General features: G+C 34.4%; 1 protein-coding gene across 1 annotated transcript in view; it reads left to right on the plus strand.

Annotated features, from left to right (window-relative positions):
* The window catches only part of LOC108913141 (mothers against decapentaplegic homolog 6), a 101,110-nt gene that overhangs the window by 18,011 nt on the left and 57,556 nt on the right, over positions 1-25,543 (plus strand). Inside the window, exon 2 of the mRNA XM_018718625.1 lies at positions 7,791-7,844. Coding sequence (XP_018574141.1) covers positions 7,791-7,844 — 54 coding nt within the window. The remainder of the gene's footprint in view (positions 1-7,790; positions 7,845-25,543) is intronic.

Here is a 25,543-nt window from a genome sequence, read left to right on the forward strand (position 1 = left end):
CACAGCTACTGTCAATCGACAATTTGCGAAGACAACTCAGTTCCGAAAACAATAAAAGTAACAGATAATGAATTGAATATCTTCTATAAGGATCGTTAAACTTGTGTTACACATAATTAAAAACATAACTTCCATATAATTTTTTTCGGAAAGTCATAAAACTGACATTTTACTTTTATTTCTTGCCGTGCAATATTGGTTGTTAAGTTCGGTGGTCACGTGACTTGTAATCATTATGAAGTCTGTGTATTCTTTTTCAATACGGCATATATAATAAATATGGCCACCAATCGACAGAATCAAACGACTATCTACTACTATTATTACTATACTTTTCTCTAGCCTCTAGGATTATTTACTTGTGACATACTAAAATTTGATCGGTTCATATTTTTACCATAAACGTCAAATTAATGCAGGGTGTTAATGAACTTATGTCAAATATTTTTGCCATATGTCCGTTATGTCAGAATGAAGTAAATAAACGAATTTGTGTTGAGTAAAATGTAATTTTAAAATATGTCTTCAACATTGCAAGGAGCCACCTTTTGAGAACTGCTGATTTTCGTAGAAGATGTTCGATGTACTCACCATTTGCTTGCACACAAGCTTCAGCGCGACGTATCCAATTCGCTCGCACGCGTTGCAACATTGCCACGTCTTCTCGAATCTTATTACAAGCCTCGGCAATACGATGTCGCAGTTGGTCGATGTCAGGAACTTCCGTGGAATACACAACACTTTTCATATATCCCCACATTTCATATATCCGGGCCATCTAACTAGGCTGCCGCGGCCTATCCAGTCATCGGGAAAAGTAATGTTCAGAAAGTCGCGCACCCTCCGAAAAAAGTGAGCGGGGTTTCCGTCTTGTAGTAACCACATATTTTGCCGAACATTTAGTGGCATGTCTTCCAATAACTCCGGCTATTTTGCAAAAAAATCTAGATTTAGAAGCATCGTCTAATAGTCTACTCGTAGGCAATTCAAAAGATCCTAATAAACTGTCATTAATGATACCGGCCCACATGTTCACTGAAAACTGTTGCTGAAAGGCACCGCGACGTATTTCGTGTGGATTTTCGATAGTCCAGTGGTGAGTGTTGTGGACGTTACGTACACCATTTCGACTGAAACATGCTTCATCTGTAACAAGTATTTGCGCTGTAAATTGAGGATTTCTTGCATGTTCCTAAAGCAACCATTCGCAAAAACCTCGACGTAGTGGAAACTTCTCAGGAGTAAGCGCTTGAACACGTTGAACATGAAATGAGTACAACTGAGCTTCTCGTAATGTCCGCCACACAACAGGATGTGGAATATTTACTTGCCGTGCGACATTTCTGGTGCTACGATGCGGATCTTCTTCGACGAGATCTAAAATCATCTCCTCGACATTTAAAATTCTTAGTGGTCGGAACCTCGACGCGGTTGTGCTTAATCGGTGTCCAAAACTCTTTGCATTATAGCAACAAATGTTCGCGGTGCGGGGGCACGTCGTTCAGGATATCTTGCACGGTACACTTGACACGCCCTGTGGGCATTTTCGTTTGCTTCGCCATAAATTCTGAGCATATCATAATATTCGCGAATGCTAAATAAATGTGCCATTTTCAAAAGAAAACTTGGAAATACGGCTATTGATTGTACTTTCGAAAAACAGCACAGTTATCACTACAACAATGTACTACAAACTGACTTTCGAATATAGTCCGGCTTCATAAGAACCCTACAAACTCCTAAAAAGTATTACAGAATTTTTTTGTAAATACTTCCCGCGATAAAATATATGTATTTCAGCAGTTCCAAAACAGTTTAAACACATTTTTAATTAGCTTTTTCTTTATGACCTTAAATTTCCGATACAAGTTTGTGACATCAGTTATCTCAGTTTTTGCTCCTTTCTCACCCCTTCATTAACACCCTATATATTGTAAATGTCAAAATTCCCCTTTTCACCATTTTTAACAATATTTCGGAGCAGGTTTTGGTTAAATAAACTTTATTTTTGAATACAAATGTGATTGTTAGTAATCTAGAATAAAAAATTAGTGTTTCTTGCAAATTGTTAAGTTCATGACTTTATACTGTATAGGACTTTTTTATTTTGATACAGATTTCTTCCAGGGGTATTTCAAATTCAATGAGAAAAACCTGATAGAGTTATTCGAAAATAATTACGCAATCTAATAACTTTGCATAAACGAGAAGCGCTGTACCATATCGGATTAATATGGGTATATTAGCTAAACGTGAGGAATTGTTTTATTTATTGTATGCTTTCCAGACAGTTAACAGGGGAAGGATTTGTCGGGTCTTTCCAATTATTACCTACCAGCTAATTCAATTTGTTTGTTCCACTCACTCTTACCTCGCATTATCTTCGTTCCATTTCATGTAAATTGGCTCTCCTTTTGTGATAATCACCGATACAGATACCTGGCGCCTAGTCACTTATGTCGCGGTGTATACAGCAATAAGTTCAAGATTCAAGTTCGTGTTTGGCTCGTTATCCTTTCTACTTTTGTAAAAATGCCTCTCGACAGGTTAACCTTTATTGTTTTATGATAGACGTGACGGAATTTTAGTGTCGAGCGGATTGCTGCTTTACCTAATTTGGTAAAAATATTGTTCGAGATCGCAAAAGTACGCGTTTACTAACGATATTGTGGAAAACGACTACTCCACGGGCTGTAGGCATTGAATTACATTCCCAATATCTAGTAAGTAGCTAAGATCATTCATCAGGAGAATCGCCAGACATAGACCGGTTTCGAAATTATTAATCCTCATCAGTCTGTCATTGGCGCATATTGCTGGTACCTGAACTCATCTAGCAACAACTCAGTGTTTATGCAGCAATAGTTCATTGATGATAATGATGCTTGATCACTTAAAAATCAGTAACTTACAGGAGAATCGGTCATTTTTGGTCATTTATCTGTTGGCTATTGCACATTTCTAAACTGTATGTATTTTTAATATAAGCACTGCCTTCTGGTTTTTTGTGACTTCGGTCATCTCTGATGAACACAGGAGTAAAGGATGAAGGATAGGAAAAATCTATAAATATTTTGATGAAGGTATTTTTTTTATAACGTATAAAAACATGCTTATTTATTTAGATCTATTCTTCCAATTTCATATAAAAAGTTAGAATTTAAGATTTCTGCGTAACATCGGCATCGCTGAATAGTTGATTTATGTCAGCGGTTCCCAAACAGTTTTCTTTTAAAAAATCGTCCGTATTTTCTTTAAATTCGACCAATTTTACTCCTATTGCCACAAAATACTATTAATTACATGTTACTGCTTGCATATTTAAGGTTCACTCTGTATATACCTCAACCGCCGCCTTAGAAAAAGTAAGATAAACATAGGTCTAAGCCCACGGGTTTCCATCTCGATGGGAGACCACTAATTATTTTAGAGAAACAACTCTTGCCGTGGCTCCAATGATGAGAGGACGAAAAAGTCTGGCGCATAGGCGGCTGTGCCGGTTGAGAAACAGTTGAAGATAGTCGAGGCGCCAGGGCCAATTTTGATGGGTGGCGAGGCATCTCGTCCACGTCGTCTACTCCTACAGGGCGGCTCAAAAGTGGAGCATTATAACGACGTACTAAACAAGAGTTTAAAATGAGTATTGATAGGGAATATTTTGTAATATGTAAACTTATTTTCCTAATTTAACTCTATCAGTACTTAATTTTAGATATATCGTTGAAGCGGGATTAAATACATGAAATGCTGCATGAGAAGTTGGGTATATTTCTCAGCATATTTGCTTTTTAGAAAGTATTTTCTTGTGTTATGCTTCGTAAATCAGCGTGGAGTAACATTTATAAATTACAAATTTACATACAATGGACGCGGTTAGTAATACTAATAGTAGCGTAGTTATTATTGATGGACTTTGCTCTGTTTAGATTACTAGAATTATAGTTAATGATTTTTTTGTTTTTCAGTAAAAATGTGTTAATACCGATTGCTCACACTTTGTGAATAAATTTATTTCGACAGAAAACATTACTAACTTTTAATGAAAATAAAACAATCGGGCAAATTCGTGGTACTCTAAGATATCGACCATTGCAGAACTTCTGTAGAAACGAATTGTTTAGTTTTTTATATAAGCATATGTTTAAATTTCTTAGGAATTACTGAATTCTTGTAATTAATTACTTGTACACAGATATAATTGCTACCCCGGCGTAATTAACATGCATAGTTTACTTGTTCGAGTAAGGTTTGAACTTTGCCAATGCTGCGGCTTTCTGGTACACCGTGTAGGTATCCTGGATACCAACCCATACCTGTGATCGCATTGTCTTGTCGACCTACTCCAGTGGCGTCGCCTAGTAGCGCGAAAAAGGATATAAAGTGTTTTAATGTGGTCTAAGGTTTGAACTGAAAAAATCGAATTGTTTTCCACATTTCCACAGGATTGTAGAGTACAGGATTTTGATATAGTGTAATATGAAATACATCTGATCTGAGTATGTGTCTTGCTGTCGGAAATTTTAATGAACACAAATTTTAACCTTGGCTTTCTATATCTTTACTGCCATTATTAGTAGTTATTGTCTTCTATAAATCCCGTGAACAGCCATTCTTAAAATAATAAAAAAACAATTATGTATATAGTATAGAGTGACGCGGATTTATTACATTCATTGATTTCTACCTTTCTCAAAATCTTAAGACTTCTTTGGACAGTATTATACAGATTTAATTTTCAAGTAAAGCACCAGTTTTGAGATTGTTTTATATTAAATAATGTTTTATTTACATATCTCCATTTATGTTTAAAGTATCATTTTGGTGATGTAATATATTTTAACATTATTGTAATATATTCCTATTAAAAAAAATCAGTGAATATGAAAAGTATATTTCTGATATAAGCGTCAAATAAATTTGTTGTAAATGAAAAAATGTTTGCTCCCTTTTTCGTCAACTTTAATAAAATTTGTGGAAAAAAAACATTGATGCACAGTTTTTGATGCACAGTGCTTTTTATTTGTTGGCGCCCTCAAAAAAACTCTCCATTCTTAAATACAAAGACGATACTACTTAGCAACCCAGAATAAAAAATGGCTATTTTGATTCGCCAAATTTATTATGACATAAATTAATGACGTGTATATTTGCGACAAAAATATGTTTTATGTGATAGATAGCTCCAAAAATACCAGACTAACGACTTGGCAGTGTAGAACCACGTAGAAAAATATCGAAAAATATATAAAAACACATTTTATCGAAAATTTCACTCGGACGTAGGTAACGTGGCTCTTAGCAAAACATATTTATTGTATTAATCCCACTTTATAGATATATCTATATCTGTGTCATTCTCCAGGAGTAAATATACTATAAATATGTTACATCTTATCAAGTAATTCAGTTTTGCACGTACGGTTCGCGGAGAAATCATTAATGAACCCACCTACATTTGACCTATAATGAATTCGGGCAATAACAATAAACCTCGCGGTATGCGCACGCCAATGGTCGGAGAATGGAACCCGTCCCGACTCCATATCTGGGCTATTAGAGAGTATTCCTACCTTCCTCCAGCGGTTATCTTAAGTGTTTTCAGGCAACTTCGTAATAATCAGTTGTTTATGAAAGGCCGGTCAATACTTGACTCGTTTTTTAAAATAGTACCGACTAATGTATTCAAATTATAATCTTTTTACAATAAAACACGTCCCACACGGCCTTTCATTCATAGACGACCACGTATAATTATTTTCAGCTAAAATTTACCTGTAAATACGTAGGTACCTTCTTTTGATTAGATACTTCTCTCTTGTAGCTCTCAGCCGTCGTGTGAATGAACTGGTTTCTCTACATGGTCAAACCCGACGTAGCTATATACAAGGGGATTCGAAACTGGCGCGAAAAAATGTTCAAAAGTTCCTATTATGGATTTTTGAAAAATTGGTTGACTGGGTTGAGGCACGAACTTATTTCCACCAAGCAATAGCACGGAAAGTTTGTACAGATACTAAAAACCAGACAAAGTACAGTTTCATGGCAAATTTTATTTTACAAATAATGACACCCTCCACAATATAGTCATTTTCTTTTAAGAAAAATTTTTAAAAGTAGTGACATCAAGATTGTCGTTTTACAGACAAGTAATCGCACTTTTAGTAAGACAATGATAGAACAAATAGACCCATCCAGGAAGTGACGAAGCGTAACGCTAAACTAGAGTAACTTCCTTTAATTTTTCGCATTGAAAGATCACGGAGGACATGTAAACATCAGAAAATGTACCTTTTCTGTTTTGTCCAGCAGAGTAAAGATACCCAGTAATTGTGATTAATGCATATGTTAAAGCTAAAAGCATTCTGCGGGATGTGATTTTGTTTATAATACACACACGATGTAAAAACATGCTTTTTTACCTGATTTTGAATGTATTGTCAGTTGTTTTATACCCCGAAGAAAACTTATATAATTGAAGAGATTTTGCTTTTAACTTGCTTAGATTTTCTAAAATGCTGCATAAAATGGAATTGATTAACTAAGAAATACAAGTCATTCCTCGAACATTTCTTTATCGGATTCATAAACTGCCTTACACTATTATACACTACACTGTACACTAATTAATTAAAATCTACTATTTATTCAAAATACGGCAGGTTTTTGTGAATGTTTTATATCAGATATATTTAAATATCTCGTAACATGATTGGCGTAGATTAATGAAACTTCGGCTAATGATTTAATTTAATTTAATGGGCAAAAATACTAACAAAATGTCAACATTTTGTAGATTTTCCTACATATTGTAGCTTTTATTACCTATTACTGTTACAATACTTATAAATAATTACAAATTTTCTAGAAATTATATTGGGTTATTGAAAAAAAATATAAATATATACCACAAATTATTACACATATATACGTTATTACATTAAAATTATAAAAACAATACACATAAGTATAGGAAGAATGAAGTGTAAAACACAAATCCAGTCTACAAATGAATGCTGTTAACAATAAATACGACTTCTAATGTACATATCAACAGCATTTTGCAACCAACACGTGCCAGTAAATAAGAAATGCCGACATGCTATTGATATCTTCCAGTTTCTCAAGTAAATCCATTTATTGTAATCTGTTTTGTACACTTTTACTTTTATTCACAACCAAGACGGATATCAACAACATTTAACAACTTCGAATAAAGTTGCCTGAGATCAAAACTGTTCAAAATATAACTTGCATTTTGCAATTTAATAAAATAAGTCATAAGTTACAAAATACAAACTTTACAGGCGCAAAAACCACAGGTAAAGCAAAGAACTCTTACTGCGCATGCCAAGATCAAATCTATCTCAATTTTATATAAAAACAACATTGTGGAAAAATATGTGTTCACAATGTACATATTATATTACGTTGAGACACTTTTTGTTTGTGGAATTATGCGAAAATATTTTTTGTATAAAATTACTTTTCGTGCATTGGTTGAAGACTACTCGTACACGAAATATGAACTAAACCACACAGCCAGATCTCTGATGCGACATGCGTGAACATGGCAACCGCTTATTTATATTTTTTACACATTTTTAGCGTTATGACATATCCCTACCCAAACTGTTTACTCGTTTTATTCAAATAGTACCGTATAATAGTTCCGTGGGCGTCAGTAAACCATTCCCACAAGGTCGCGATGAGTGTTTTAGCGCGGTGTACGTTATTTTTGATAATTAAGCTGTCACGTGGCCATTAATCTGGTATTTTATTTTTACTTTCAGAGACGCCACCTCCACCGTATAGCCGAACGAACGTGGATCGGTTAAAACCTGAAGGTAAGCCTTTTTTCATTAAAAAATCATAAGTCGCTAAAAGTCGGAGATAAAATTGAAACACTATTTCTTGAATAGAGTAAAAAATACTATTGACCTTCACTATTAATCGAGAAACTGCGGGAAACACGTTTGCTTTACAGTTTTATTAAAAAAAACAGCAGGAAATTGGAACTGTTTGTATACCAGTGAAGCTGTAATAAATTTCAGGCTAGACGTCAAAAGGGGAGTGTGTGTGGAAACTATATCCTTTGCCAATGGGCTTAATCTTAACGTATATCGTTGTTTATAACATTATCAACATCCTAAATGCGTGCATGTATTTATAATTTATGAGTACACAGTACAAGCTTTTTATACTTTATGCCGCATTTCTAATCGGATTATTCCTTTACATGGTGTTTTGGCGTCATTTTAGCCCAAGAAACCTTTAATGATCCAAAGCTCTAAAGCCACGAGATACAAGGTGTTGAAGAAAATGTAACTCTAACAATGTTTTACTTATGATGTACAGGGTGATTCACTATATTTTGACCCCCCCTTTAACTTTTTTGTTTTAAGAGTTTACAAAAATGTAAAATATGAAAGAAAAACAAATGAAGTCCAAACAAAATGGCCGCGGATGTTAACTTTGTTAATTTAAATGGAACACCCTGTATATTTGAGTAGAACAAGGGCAGAGGGAATTTTTTTTTAAGTATATTTTACTTAATTTGTACACTAAAAATGTTATTTATATGATTCTGTGCATCAGATGTAAGAAAAATTGTTTTATTATGTTGTTAAGTTTTTTAATGTTTTGGGTGGAGGTTCCGTTTTGACCAGAATCGTTGTTGCTTTATCATATTCCATATGTTTAGGATCAATTAATTGTTATTGCCGAAAACCCTCCTCCTTTGTAAATGCATAAAAAATTTGTTTAAACGTTATTTTGAACTGGAAAATATACAGCGTCTTCAACAAAAAAAGTTTGTTTTATATCTTCGAAACGCAACAGTCAATTGTTGTTTTATGTAGTTCTTTGAATAGAAAGAAAATTTCCTAAACCTTTGGTCTTTACCATTTTTTCCTAGATAGAAAGGTAAATAAGATAAGGGACGAACGACCTTGTACATACATACGACCCAAATTAAATTTTCTTTACGGCGTGTGTGAAATGCGCTCATGGAATTTTTTATCATGCTATTTGGACATGATTAAACGAAAAAATATTCCCAACTGTTGATCAGCTGCGAATCACAATTTCGGAATTGTTTGACAGGTGATAAAATGGAAATCAGCGAATACAATTACCATATGACATAACATATCAGCAACAGTATTTACACTGTACATTTTAAATGTTAAATTTCGTACCGACAAACGCCGTAAAAATAGATTGTAGAAATAAATTCTACACATGTAGGCAGATACTAGATACCGCAATTATTACTGCCAAGTCATAATATTAATTGTCTACAAGTTATCTACAATGTTATTTTCAAAGTTTTCAAACGAGACACAAGCGTTTTTAATTCCGCGTCATCGTTTAACTAATTAGGTACTTAATAACGCGGGTATGCCACAAGGATGCTACATTTAACCCTTTTATGAATATTTTTTGGTGCGGAATTAGTTGAACTGTTTTAGAAATTGTTGAAACAAATTCACCTCTAATACGCATTCAAAGCTACACGGTTTTAAAACTATTTATAGCCTTAAAATGTATTAGGAACAGCTTGATTTAGTGCGTTTACTTTAGCGTTAATGTTTGTTTCAGGAATTCTGTTTAGCGCCAGTCTTTCTCTCGTCTGACCTCTGTTAAGTAGAAAGTCAAATAAAAAATCTTAAACGTTTCATGGCATACTGTCTGGCTCCAAATTAAACTTATTTTGTTTTTTATTAACGTGCAGACCACCTACAGGCGTTTTTAACTCTAACCACCGGCAATAGTTGAATCGGATGCATTATTATTTTTTGGTTTTAGTTTGTAACTAGCCCGACTTGGGTGAAAAATATTCCGGTACATTACACAGAGGCGTTAAGCTAAAAGATTGCTTAGTTTTATATGCAATGGATATTATTATTTTATAGTTAAATGAATTTAAAACAAAACATATGAACTTACACAGGCTACATCAGCATACAGTTCATAATTAAAGTTAACCATACACGGGCGACTAGTGTTGTTGGATCTGTCTCGTAAGAAAGAACAGTCGTGTATGGGCCACCAACTGATCATTCATAAAAACAAGGCTTGCTATGACTATATTCCGTTTGAAATAGCATTGCCACTTATTGTGAATGACGCTTATTCGCTAAATTGGATACGCTTTAAATTACAGACACAATAATATCATTTATTCAAAAACGTAGGCAATTCACACGCTGCAGTAATAGAGGTAATAAAATGGCAAAGGATTTACATAGTTGAGTACAGTTGTATGGAACAATATTCAACACGACTATTGTAAAGGCGAAACTTACTCGACTGTACGTTTGAAACGCGGGATATTCTTTCTGTAATTAATTTAAAATATTTGCTGGTGTGTACAGTCGTGTGTGGTGTAACTGGTTGCCTTCAGAATAGCAAGGTCGCGCTGCCAGAAGCCGATCCGAGTTAATGTGACATTTTTGCAGCCGACATGTTTTGTAAGAGATATTGCGAGAGTAGAATTTACACTTGACCACGTCACAGAGTTGCCCGTTGTCGTATCGAAAACGGGAGTGATTTTTGAAACGCTCGCTTTCTTAATCCGCAGAAAGTGCTGTTTACGTAAAAAAAAAAACATGTAATGGCTGCTGCAGAGATAAGAGTATTGTGTACGATGCCAGAGTAAACTTGTAGAGCTAATTAAAAATAGATATGATGAGAGCAGCATTTAAAGTGTCATTATCAGATTTTTTTATCTAGTCCTGTGCTCTTATTTACTAAAGTTTAGAATGTAAAAATGTTGAGATACGGATAATCGGCGATGATTTATATATTTTCTAAGGTGTCAAGGTGATTTTTACGAAAACATGTTTGTGGTAGCCTTTGAAAAAATTCGCGCCGCCATGCCATCAGGAGGGAAAAACCAAAAAATCTTTGTAAGTGTTAATTATCAGAATATAGTAAATATAGAAATCCTTAAGTCAGCGTCGTGTATTTACGGTTTCTGTAAATCACACATGTATCATATAAAATCATAGTGTTCGTGGAAGAATTTTATCATGAATAAAGTAAATATCTGTATTACTTTAAAAAATATATTTTATGCTACATAATATGGTTTCATAAGAATTTGCATTTTTATTAATGGCTGTAATGCGTACAATATAATCTTCTCGAGTAACTAAAGCATTAAGAATGAGTCTCGTCAGCTCTGATTAATCTCGAACAGCTTTAAAATGAATTAAAAATATTTTTACTTGATAAAGTTTTCCGTAGAAGGGTACATTTCATCGATTTATCTATCAGATAGCGCTATTAGACATATTAAGAAGAATAAGCCTAAGGAATAGTTTTTCGTGTCAACAAATTTAAGTAGTAATGTAGCATGCATGTCCACATCTAGCACCGTGGTCACAATAGAAATGATTCACCTTATTATTCCGTGTGTTAGTGCTGTACGTATTGGTATTTTCATTTAAAACTTATTTTTGTGTTTATAATTTATACTGAAATCCACATGTAAGACTATATCTCGAAATATCACTAATTCGCAACTCATAATCGAACTCAACCGAATTATCGTAAACTAAACCGTTGTACTCGAAACGATAACGATGCCGTCGCGATTTATTATAAAAGGGGCATTAAAAAATGTCCGATTATCGTCCCCAGACCGGCTCGTCGAGACATCAGGTGCGGAGTGCGTCTGGTGCGGGGCCTTCGGAGCCCCCCTCTGCGTGAGGCGCCACGTCCTGTCGACAGGCGGCCTTTGTGATCAACCACGTGCCCCTCTCGATGTTCCTCTGCCAATGGTTAAACGAAAAATCCGATTAGTCACAGCTGCCCCTAACCCTATGAAGAATTTATTATGTTCATTAACGAAAATGCAAATGCAGGAATATCAATGGAACAGGAGCTAATATTTTAATGCCCACCAAGCGTTTCTGTTTCAAGACCCTTCAGGTTTTATATGGGTTTTTCTGTGACTAAGAGGTGAAAAATCGGTGGCGTGCGTAGACATTGCGAATTGCGACCAATTTTGATGTATTTGTTCATCAAAATCGAGTTATTTGACTACTGCATGATTATGAAGTATATTTTAAATCATTCTTGAATTCAAAATATATTTTCTTGAAGGATTATGGCGACTAATACAGTCAATATGGATGTTTCTCATAGTCTTTTTACCCAATATGCATAAATAAATGCCGAAAGTTGCAACAGAAACTTGGCAAAAGCGCAAGAGTATGCTGAGTTTATTATTTATAAGTTGTCAGTCCTTGTTATATGTCACATTATGCTACGTGATCGCTCGCACAGCTGATTACTTTAACCTATAAAATAGCAAAAGCAGGAAAAAAGCTGTTGAAGAGAATATTGTGGAGCCAGAACCTCCGCACACCGTTCGAGGGCATCAACAAATCGACATAGAGTGCATGGCATTTTTCTTTTTGCAAAGAACTTTTAGATTATCAACAAATTGTGATCAAGAAGTGATTCGATACGATGCCATTGCAGCCAAAAATATTCTAAAAAATATACGGAAATTATTGAAATGTTAATTTTAAAATGAAAAATGATATTAAAAAATGTCATAATTTATCAAAAAGCATAAGATTGTTATATGCGTTGTCATGTAAAGTATAAATATTTCATTGTTTATATTCTGCTGTATTTTTTACTTCTTGTATCGGAAGCTTATCGTACTTTATAAATAAAAAAAGATTGCAAAAATCACTTCATTTGAAACTTCCCCATTTTATTTTATTATTTCAAATTGAATTATACAAATAAACACAAGTTGAATATACCTAATCCATTTCTAATGTCTAATTTGTGTATCGAAAAGTTTATTTAAATTTCCCGCCACCTATTCTCATTCATACTCTATTGCGCTGTTGCCGTTACTTATTCGCGTTTAATACTTGGCGGACGACAAGTCAGAACTTTTTATGTTTGATAATTTATTTCTCTCATCTATTAATTAATGATTTAGGTAAATGTCTATATTTTTTGCATCTTACCATTTGCATTTTTTCACCCGTATTTCGATTGTAAGGGTATGCGTCATAGCGGAACCTATGTTAAATATTCAATTTTTGGCATTAACTTACAACAAAAATAAATCGATAAATAATTCGAGAATATGTAATTCACAGAATTTTAATTTCACATTGCAGAAAAAATATACATATCCCAATAATACGAAATTGACTACATTCTTTCGTAGCACCCAAATGAATCTAAGCATGTGGTATAGGTACTAGATCATTATCAGTAGCAGAATTCTGTACAAATCAGGATAAGACTGCTTAGTTAAATTTGTACCTTTTTTATCTATCGTGATGTTATAGTCAGAGCTTATTCTCGACATTTTGACTGTGTAATGTTGGTTTCCCGTAAAAAGTAACAACGTACGAGACATAAAGCAAAGTTAAGCCAGCAAAGAAATCCCTAAAACATACCTACAAGGACGATGGACTGTAATTTTTCTCCTATTTGACGAACCCATGTACGCAACTCCAGCTGTACACACACTAGACCCATAAAGTCGACAAGCTCTCGAGCCTCAAAGACAATTAAACCACGGCAAATAGAACTAAAAAGCGTTCACGTGAAGAAGCAGCAGCAGGCCTCGACGTTGGCATTTCATCTGTTTTTATTAGCGGTTCTCGGAAAGTGAAAACACGCTCTGCTCTTTAAAAATACTCACCCAAATGGACGGCGTACCGTTTTAAGTAGTGCGTACGCTGAGAGAAGAGTTTTTTTGCAGTTTTGCGGAACGATACGCTGGCTGTTTGCAACAGGCGTTGTGCTTTGCGGTTTTGTATCGAGTTCGTACGGGACTTTTTTCAGTACTGCATTGTTACATTATTCAGGTTATGGTCCTAAAAGTATTATGTCAGAATGCAAAGTTACCCAACAGATTAGCTTTGCGCTTCCACCAAAAGTAAAATACCAGGCTTAGATGAAATTTTTTTTTAAGTACGAAGTAATCGCCCTTTCATTTTTGACATGCTGCCGTGTTACACCCTGTACGCAATTCTCGGAATAACTGACTCCCATTTTTGTCAGTGTATTTTGGAGGTTACATTCGCAACCGTCGAACTGTGTCAAAATGCAACTAATAAAATCCGCGATCCATTTAGAAAACGTTGCGAAACAATCGCGCGCGTTCAGAGGATATTCGGGCGCCAGGAAATAATTCTTGAGGTTGTCTTAAAAAGTAAAAAGCAGCGCACGGCTATATAAAGGCTAAGAGCCAGCGAGCAGCCGGCCTTGCCAGACGTGGCAACGCGACGCATCCATAAAGTGAGGTCGAGAATCTCATGGCAGCGAAGCGATATGTGCACGCAATGGGCTCGGTAAAAGTCTATATGTATGCCTTACTCAATGATTTAATGCGCCACAATTATTATTACATATTTCAAGGGTTCAATGGACACATAAACTCCGATCCGAATACCCGTACTATTTAAATGTAGGAAATTCACAATAGCAAATATTACATCGATCGAGAAAAGAAATTACTTAATTAGAAAAATAGGTGGCAATTTATTTACCTTTCCTTTTTACTGTTTTACTCTTTGTCGATTGTGATTTTACAAATAAACTTTAAAATTATACTTGTAATATTGCATAAAATATAAAATCCTCACTTTTGGAAGAAAATCTTAACAAAACTTGGTATTTGGAAATTCTCGAAAATTTTGTTTTCGCCAAGGACATTTAAATAAAGGGGACTAGGCATGTCACAGTCTGTCTCATATGTTGGGTGAAGCTAGACAAGGGGAAAGCAGAGGGCTTTATTTTCATCCAACTGATGCGCACGATTACATCTCCAATGTGGTACGTTTTGGAAGGGTCAAAATAAAATATTTTATAGTCCTAAGTCAATATATTTCAACAGCTACTCAGTATTTTTATAAAAAAGAGATTCAATTATAATTCTGAATTTATCTCAATATGTAAAATGATGTCAAAAATCAAGAAAAAGGTTTTTCCACTGTCGATACAATTAATAAAAGTTTTCCACAAAATTAATACCAACTGTAAGTGTAACAAATATATTTAATAACAAAATATTCATAATTAACATATAATAAATTGTTAATTNCCAATAACTGTAACCATTTTTTTCTTGTTGCAACATACCCAGGCATCCTAAAAACATTCACATTTCACTTTTAGAATACTGAGGTAAACTTTCAGTGAGACATAAAAATATAATCCCAAAGGAGAACATCAATATGGTTGGTTGAATGAATGCAACTTTCAGTTGATTGCATCTTCGGTATTTTTATGTATAAGTGAACCCACCACCATATTTTTGCTGTTGTATTTATTCAGTTTTTATGCTCGTGCATTTAGTAAAATTGTAAATATGCTTTTGAAAAGGTTTTTGTCGTAGATGAAATTGAAAATGATGAATGATTAAAACTTGTAATGTTGGGTATAAGGGATAACATTGAAATACCTATAAATACCTACTTATTTGTGGTGCAACATTTTCCTTTGATTTTAATGGCCAAACATAGTTCATATTATTGTTTTCTTACTATCTCGGCAAAAATTAAAAAAAAAATACCAAAAGTCAGTTTTATAAATTGTTACCGTTATTCAAATAAAAGTTACCTACAAGCACGACAATGGCCAGAGTTGCATACATTCCAAAGTCCCCTTCAAGCACGCTTACCTGTGGAAGGATAGACGTGGATGTTTATGAACCAATTTCTTACAAATTCTGCACTGCCTAACCATATTCACATCTTAAAAGTTTATCCAAAATACATATATAAACACTAATCACGTTTCACTTACTAAAATTACAACTATTTTCTAGCAAGAGACGCCATATTCTGCCAACTACGGCAGAACGAACGCGGAACACGCTACATATTATTGCGTAGTTGCCAAGTCTTCAAACATGGCAAATATAAAAAATTAAAAATAGTTTAATATGTACAGAATTTAACAATATTGTATGCATAACTTAACAATACTATCCTATAATGATAATTTTCATAATTGTGATGAAAATTGCGATAAAAATATTAAGTACATTTCCAGTACAATTATACAGCTGACAACAATGATACAGTTAGACTGTGAATAGACGAGGCATCATCCAGAAATGTAAATAAATAAGTCCCCTTTAAGCTGTAGTCGCCCAGGTGCATCGAGTGTACGAAGTAAGTCAAATATTAATCCGGCGAGCTTGGTCGTAAATCAGAGACCACCTCCAAAAAACAAGTAAACAACAGTGGCGCGTACAGAGGTGAAACATGTGGAATTTAAAAAATTAAATTATATTTAAAATAAAAAGTTTATGAGAATAAAGGGATTTTTGTAGGAACAGGGTGCCAGACGTGAACTGATCCCTTCATCTCTTCATAATGCATAAAGTAATTATTCAATTTCTAAACCCCTTAAAACCGTACTGCACTGGATCCCTTGACGGGCAATGATTTATTACTTTGCATCGAATATGATCCTACTATAGTGAGAAACTGGCTTGACGTTCACTTGCCGAACAAGTGGATGTGACGCTATGGACCAATACCTTGGCCTTCACAGGCATCCGATTTGTTCCCATTAGATTATTTCTTATGGAGATACCTAAAACAAAAAGTGTATTCAAACGATTTTAAAAGATTAGAAAAATGTGTATTACTTGAACGTTTACAAGTTGAATAGAACTTGCTTGTTGTTAATTCCAGTTCTAATTTTTATTTCTATTTTTTAACTAGAAAAGCTACTTTTATTTGGTTTGCAGGCTACCGTGGCAGTTTTTAATGGTAGAACAATATCCGGGCCGGTTGCCACGTCATCGGTTTTCGTTTCGAGAGACATATCGATTTTTTCAAAAACTCGAAAACTTTCAGAGTTACTTCTGAGGAAGAGAGCGATATGTCTCGAAACGTCAAAAAACCTAAACCGATGACGTGGCAACCAACCCGGAAATTGTTCTACCAAACTATTTTTGTATCATATTAAATTTAAAATAATAGTTTACTTATTTTTTACAATTTCTGTCTGCTTTAAGTAAGATAGTTAAAAATCGCGTCTTCTTATTTGCAAAATGTTATTCTTCTTTTGTTTGACTAAACCCCGTATTTAAGCATTTCTTGAGTTCTCGAACAACTTTGTTAAATACAGTTTTTAATGAAAACAAAAATTAAAGGCACTTTGCTTAGGAAAAATTTCACATCTTGAAATTTTTTGAACGCCCTGTATGTTTTATTGCATATTAGATTACTGCCCATGGTTTCCAAGATATGTAAAGCTTTTAATCAAGAATAAATTTTTCTCGAAAAATCATGAATAAAAAAGTTTACTAGAGTACAGTACACACTGTATATTGTGGTTACTTCACATTCTACTCCCCGTATATTTTTGCTTTTCTTCTAGGATAAAATGGTAAAAACCTAAGTTTATGGAAATTTTCTTGGGATCAAAGTATATGTATAAAAAAGCAATGCAATGTTGCATTTTTCAGAGACTTAAACCAAAATTTTTTTAATGGAATATCCTGTATATGTCTTTTTTCGCTTTTTTTCTAATTACAATGCTATATACATGTCATATGGGCTTATTAAACTGTTTCTCTAGAATAATGTTCTTATTAACGGCGTTTAGAATTCAAATAAGGAATTTCTTTCAGTGTAGATACAGGACATGTATTCCAAACAAGTTTTTTTAATACGCTGTTAGTCTGTATTGAGAGTAACAGGTGCTGTTAAAATAAAACCTCACTTCCAAAAACACCCTGTATTTTATGAGGCAAAAATATTCCAGCAGAAAATTTCCATTTTATTCTGGTCAACCATTATACGTGAATGAATTGCGATCTATCGTTATTGTCGGTAAACCAGTAGCATGTTTGTGCGACAAACTGTCTACTACACATTACATACTAGGTAGAGTCTTTCTTAGAAATGTTGGCTGGTATCGTTTTTCAAACAATTATGACTTGGAAAACCATGTTGTTAAAGTTCAAGGTGGTTATGCTTTTGCATATCGTACTCAATTTGCTTCCACCGAATTGATTTAATTGAAAAGCAACCTGAAATTTATTTAAGCAAATTCGACTTGATTATCAGATCATAATCACAACTGCTGCTGGCGAGTCAAGAATTCTAAGAATATCGTATAAATGTAAAATCATATAGATGTATTATTTCTGTCTATATTGTCAATAGAATGGCACGTAAATTGTCCTGCTTCTGTTTCCATAAACATGAAGTACTGGATTATGTTGCATTTGAATTCCAACATTATTCCTCTTATCTTTGGGTATTAGCTGCGACTTTCAAAATTAAGTATGACTGCATCCTTCGGGCAATAAGTACGCGATCACAACCAATTTGTTGCATCAGAAACTTGGCAAGCGCCCTGGCTGAAATGTGCCGGTATTTCGGTGTACACCAGATTATTTCGCTACCTTTTATTATCAACTCGCCAGGTGTTTGAACTTTGGACGGAGTCTGTTCCCACTCTGAGTTTTTCTTAGGCACTGTTTGATTTTTTAAACGGGATAAACGGCCGTCAACGTCTCACGGTTTTAGACGTTAACCCTTTACGTGCATCGTTTTTTTACATGCCGGACATTTGGCACTGGATTGACATAGAAGTGTTTTCTTTGAAATGTTTCGCGCTTTATGATGTCATATTTTATTTAAATATCAGATTCCCTGAACTTATTTCTAAATCGGTGTGTATTTCGTAAACCTATTTCTAACTTCTGCACCTGCCAAAAGTTACATTACCACCGTTGCCTCAAAAGGGTCGTTTATCGTTTAAAAGTTGTTCTTTCATGAGATTTCCTTAAATATTTAATTCGAATTTCACCAATTCTTAATTTTTGATCGCTTTATTAAAAAAGGGGTACAAAATATTATAGAACGTATGAGTTTGTGGAAGCGGTTTGTTAGCAGCTCTAAATTGATTATACGATCCCGACAGACATGATTATACAGGATGTCTGCTGAAAGGTTGGGAAATCTCGAGCTGGAGATACTGGTGGCCAAAATAAGTCGATTGAGCCTCATGCAAATGTTGCTGGTTTCAAAGATACAGGGCGTTCAATGTTTGAATTTTATTTTGAAATTTCTCAATATTTTTTAACTATCAACAAGAACAAAAAAAAATTACACTATTATGATTTTTGACATGACAAGAATTTTGAACTAATTTTGGCGTTGCTTGTATAGGGCGCATTTTGAGGTTATGGGGTTAAGGGGCTGAAGGGTTTAAAGAATTAAGGGGTTATGGGGTTATTGGAATTGAGTGGTCAATGGATAGAGGATTTATTGAGTTTTTCAGCCTATTTTTTGAGGTTATGAAAAATCCTGACGTGATGGGGTTAAATGAACCCCGAATTTGGATTCAGCGACCCCGAAAACATATGATGGACGTAGTCAAACAAAGTAATTTTCTCAATTTTTTTTGTGGAGCTGTGTTATTGTAATACCACATTACTAGAGTTTAGTTAATTTAATTTTTTTGGTTTTTGTTTTACTTCATGGACAACTTGATATCAACGATAAATTAATGAAAAAAAGTATACTTGTGAATTTTTGTTTTGGCTACTGAATCCTTATTTAAAATTTTTTGTTGGCTCGTTTTGGTGGATCGTGAAATCAGTGGCGTAAATATACTTTTTCTCAAAAAATCCCTAATATAAAATATTAGAATTTTACTCCAAAAAACGGACGTGGTACATCTTGGATTTTGTGGGATCACGCTCATTTTCCTTTACAAAGCACACTTCATCAAGCTCTACATCTAAAAAAAATCCAGTTAAAATCGCACAGTAAATAAAAATTCTACAGGGTGGCTGCTACAAAGAGATCTCTTTGTTTCCATATTTTAGTTAGGACTGCTTCATCTTGCAGCTTTCTTATCAAAAGCATTCTGAGATGATTGGGTCCATTATAAATGTTTTTGTATATAAAAGAAATATTTGCTTTGTTCTCGCATATACAGGGTTCTTCACGGTAAGTGGCATATTAAACGTTTCAGAGGAACTAAAGACAATATGACAGAAATTTTGTTTACGGGGCTTATCAGATATGTTCTCTTCAATGAAAATAATGCCATCAACGTAGCACTCCCGGTTATACCGGAAGTAGCTGTCACCTTCGTTATTTAAAATGGAACACCCTATATATTATTGCATTATCGACAAGATAAATTAAAAATAAGTCAAAATGTTAAAGCTTCCCTGTGCCTAAGTCTATCCGTTTTCGAGATAATCGTCATTTTACAAAAATTTTGACAGATGCAAGCGTTTCGAAAATTCCTTATATATCTTTCTTCGTTCTAGGAGCTTTCACTTGTTTTTCGGAATACACAAAGAACGTAAGATGCACTGCCTTCCGCTATCAAGACTACCTAAAGAAAATTATACTAAGTGTCCCATTTTTCACGTTACATTTTGAAAACTTAAAACCGACAAAACTTCTTAAATTCAAATGGAGCACCCTGTATTTTTCTGCATCATATTATAGAAAAATCAAATTATCTTTTCACCAATATAGGCATTGGAGGGGTTACAGTTTCAATTTGCCAGATTTTTCTTTTTTCGGGCAAAGCGGGATTTTGAAACCTTTTGAATAAAAAATCGGGATTCTTTCGTCCAAAAACGGGACATACTAAGGCATGACGTCATGATGCATTTGTAAAAAAATGGTCACAGTATATCTGGGAAACAAATTATAAAGGACGTAATCAGGAAATATCTACTTAAAATAACAAACCTGGAGAAAATAATAATTGATGCCTAAAAAAAAACAACAGCGGGAAAAGCGGGACATTTAATTTTGGGTTAAAAATCGGGACATCTGGCAGATATATACCTTATTATTAGCTTTCGCATTTTTTTTAACCCTATTTTAAAGGTAGGAACTGAGCTATTCAAACAAATTCACGTTTTTGTATGTTTGCGAGCAAAAGTATATAGACTAGACTTAATATTCCGTATTTTAGTTATATTATGAATTACAATGGGATTATGAAGCAAGTAACAATGAAAAATGCGTAATTTGACTCTTGAAATTTGCTGTAGTACCGAATTAAATCCAAACGCAGTAAAACTACACCAGTTCCGCAACAGGACACGGTCCTTTGCACCGTTACGGCAAACAAATGTGATTCACGGTCCCGAAAGGCCCGGCAGGTGTATACCCAGTGGGTCAGAGAGGCTGAGGCTGAATGGTCTCGGGTCGAGAGACTCGAGAGAGGCCGCGAGTCGTTGAACGAGGGCCACTCCCTTTCGAGATACCTCCAAAGTACGAATGAGTATTGTTGATTTGACATGGTGGGCAGCAGCGAGGTTTGCGACACTTTCATTCATCAAATTACGTGAAACTTACGCAACGCCGAGCCGCAGGTGGTCCGCAAGGTACTCTTTCACGCCCCGTGGCCGCTGATCGGCGGCGATGGCTTATTCTCGACTCCCAGCGATCGGAATTCAAAGGCCGTCGCGGACCGCTCTTTAAAAATAGCTTTTATCCCGGCCCACGCGATAATGCTAATGGTGTATTAAAATTTTATATGGGAACCCGTATATCTCGACTCGAGTACGGTTGGGGGGTTCCAGAAATCTCGAGGGATCATTTTTATTGTTGTTTTACGGTCGTAATAATTTACTTTCGGAATACGTGATGTCCATTCACGTGTCAACCGTTAAAATAAAATATTTCCCTTGTCGTTTCCTAAATCATTCGGCGAGTTTTGAATATGGCGAGAGTGCCTAAATGAGAATTAATATTTATGAAAGGAATATATTGATGCCAGGATCACCTGGCTCTTTAAGGCGCGCCGCCGCTGGTTGGGACTATTTAAAATGCCAATAATTATGATCAAAGCCAACATTTTGGTTGTTCCGGGAATTCTTTTGTTCTTTATGGGTCCATTGTTTTAGAACAACTTGTCACTGTGACGAGCATTTAAACTATTCCTGTCCCAGGTAAAAAATGAACAAGAAAAATGTTAATCCCAAAATTAGAAGTCTTAATTGACCAATTCTGTGCACCTACAGGGTAGTTTCTTTGAATATACTTGTGTAAATAAATAAGTTTGAAATAAATAAGGAGATGTTTCCTGGTTGAAAATTTATGCTGATCTCAAACAGAGATTTTTTTCCCTTAAATATGTAAAAGCCACTAAAAGCTACTGGATAATTTCTTGATTTTCTGTTGCAAGCAATTTACTGTGTAACTTTTTTCTGTCGCCACTTAAAAATCTGCTTTAGATGACTTGATATATTTGAAATAATTTGAAACAAGTCTGATATCTTCTATTTTTTCGCAAATGTGATATGTAGTTTTTATGCAAAAAAATTAAAATAGGCCAAAGTGCTTATAGAATTTTGAAGAGATTTTATTACAACAAAAGTACATTAAAATGAACGAAAATAAACTGGAAGAAACCTTGATTATAAACAGAAAACTATAAAATATAAAACTAACTTATATCAAAAATTCAGGCAAGTTGACAAAATTGCGATTTAAAGGCCCATTAATTGGACTAATTGACCGCCTTTCATCATTACACAAGACTGGTGCTTCAAAACACTGACGCACGTATCCGGTTAAAAATTCTTGGAGAATTTGGAATTACCGCACATGAATCAATAGTATTGGATCTTCATTCAATCCAGGTAGCAGAAAGTGTGGGCCAGGGAAGTGGCATCCAAGAAATCCAATCCACACATTCAGAAAAAACTGTTGTTGATGATGAACTTCGTCTAAGGCAAGCGGATTTTCTTCTTCACATAGATATTGTTAATATTACGATAATTAAATATCCTATTGAAAATTTGGCTTCATTTAAACAAGATCTGTATATACCAGTAAAGGATTTTGTCCAATATTTTCCATAATCCAATGAGAAAATGTTGCCGGAAAACTCACTGTAAAATATCCTGGACTAGTTTTTGAGAGGCATGTAGAAGTTGTTCTTTTAAGATGGCCCACACCGTGATATAGTTGGTTCTCCATCAGTCCAATTGCATTTATCAAAAACCATACTGGCATTCCTAAATATATGTAAGAAATTCCTAGATTGGTCTAGCTTTGGTAACGATGCTTCAAATATTCAGATAAATGAAACAGAGATGTGTATGTTTTTCCACATGTGCAGTTAATTTTTAAAACGTAATTAAAAAACAATAATTTAAATAAAAAATACCTCAAGTTTATTTCTGTGTACTCTGATTTGTTTTGTTATTCACTGAGAAGTCCCATTATGGTAAATGAACAGACTAAACTGATACGGAACCACTTCTTGATGAAGTTATTGCTACACTAAAAAATAAATAATTGCCTTGTATGCAAAGTGTACGAGGACATATTAGTTCCTCGGCTATGGGTTTGTGTCTATTAAAATTAGAATTGATAATGAACGCGTTAGTACTTACTTATAAATATTTAATACTGTTATTAAATATTATAAATTCTGAAAAAACTTTCACCTTGGGCACTGGAGGACCTGGGAGGGGACAAATGTTGCGTTCATGGTTTCTGGTTAAAAACATAAAAATGGGATTAGTCTATATCTGCATTATCTATAAATTGACTTGTTAGACCAAAATGGCCTCAGTTTATAAGACAAACACTTAAAATTTGGAGAATTTAAAAGCGTACATTTTATAATGGGTTGGGAAAAAAGTAATGTCCGTTTTTTTTTCAAATTTAAAAATTAAACGCATTGTAAAATTGACACATGCTACTCGAAAGAGGACTTATTGCTCTATCAGATTCTGTTTTTGGTTGCTTTGTTAGATTTAATTTTTGTGAATTCAATTCCATTTCAATTCATCCAATTGAAATGGAATGTCAAGTTGAAGAATTTGATCATTTTCGGGGAAATCGCTAAATCCGCTCAAGCTGCTCGGGAAATGGTGATGCTGCGATAAATAAACAAACAGCCCGTCGCGTTTTAAAGAGGTCGATTTCAACTTTGAACACATAAATCGTTCCGGGGCTCTGTTGAATTTGATGAAGATCAATGGAATCGACTGCTTCACGAAAATCCAAGACAATCAATAATGGAGTTGGCTCAGGAGATGGGAGGTGATCACAAAACAGTTATAAACCACCTGCATTCGATTGGAAAAGTTCAACGATTTGGCGCTTTGGTCTCACACGTTTCGAACGAAAACAACAAGAATCAACGTTCCGCAATTGCCGCTGATTTGTTCTGTCGTCATCGATCAACACGTCGTCATAGGAACGTTATCTTCATCGTGGTGATGAAAAATGGTGTCTGAAATAGGGGAAAGAATGGTTGAGCCCTAAAAAACAAACAACTCCTCGAGCAATACTAGAAATTCATTCTCGAAAGACAATATTATGCGTTTGATGGGATTGGAAAGGGATTCTTCATTGCGAACTCTTACCAAATAATCAAACCGTCAACCCATTAACTATGGCAACTCCACGCGGCTATTCAACAAAAAAGACTTGATCGGTGATACGACGTTCTTTTGCAACACGACAATGCGCGACCACATATCGCCAATATGACCTTTTGGTCATACTGGCGGACATTCGAGGATTGTATTGGGATGTCTTCTGATTTTCACCTCTTCCGCTCTTTGTCAAACTCCTTATGCAGTGTTTCTTTTAACAACGGACAATGAGTTAAGAGCTTGGTTGGATAAGTTTTTCGAGTCAAAATCGGAGGATTTCTACAGAAGAGGCATCGAGAAAGTTGTTGAATGTCTGGATGAGGTCATAAATAACGATGAAGCCTATTGATAATGATAATTGTATAGTTAAAAATAGAATATCTTAAATTTGAAAAGAAAATAGGCATTACTTCCAACCCAATATATTCTTATGCATTTGGATTCTAGAAGTGAATCTGAAAATCGTAATTTATTCAAGGTCACATTTTAAATACTAAAACACACTATTTTTAATAATATTCAATTTACGAGTATAGTAGTAGAATTCTAATACGCACTTATTTTATTATGCAATAATCAATGCTTAAATGCTCGATTCTACAATTCTAGACCTTCTCGACCTTTTATTTTTGCCTCATTTAAATTGAATTGTTTCTTATAACTCGCAAGATAATTCGCAGATTAGTTAAATAAATACTTCGCCATGGTGATGATTCACTAGTTCAAGTATGTTTGTCCAATGAAAAATTGTTGGATTACTTAGATATATTTAGAGAGTTTAGTACGACGGGGAAAAGTTTAAAAACTGTTAAAATCGCCCGCGAAAATATGTAATGTCCATATCTTTGATGGAGGTCCCAAAATCAGCTAAAATCGTTTAGGATTTAGGCACTCTTGTGCCTAAATTATGCATATTTTCCATTGGCACATCTAAATCTACAATTTTTAATAAACTTAGAAGGCACAGTATTTAGATATAATATGGGCAATATGAAATACATCTGACTGATATGAAAAGTGTCCTCTGAGTATGTGTCTTGCTGTAAGGAATTTTAATGGTAACCACATAACTTTTATCATCTATATCATGTTTATATAATAACTAAAAATAATAGTGCTTGGTCTTATATGAGCTTATTTAGAAGTCTTAAC

The sequence above is a fragment of the Anoplophora glabripennis genome, unplaced genomic scaffold (genome assembly GCF_000390285.2).
Source record: "Anoplophora glabripennis isolate ALB-LARVAE unplaced genomic scaffold, Agla_2.0 scaffold478, whole genome shotgun sequence".
NCBI classification, from domain to species: Eukaryota; Metazoa; Arthropoda; class Insecta; order Coleoptera; family Cerambycidae; genus Anoplophora; species Anoplophora glabripennis.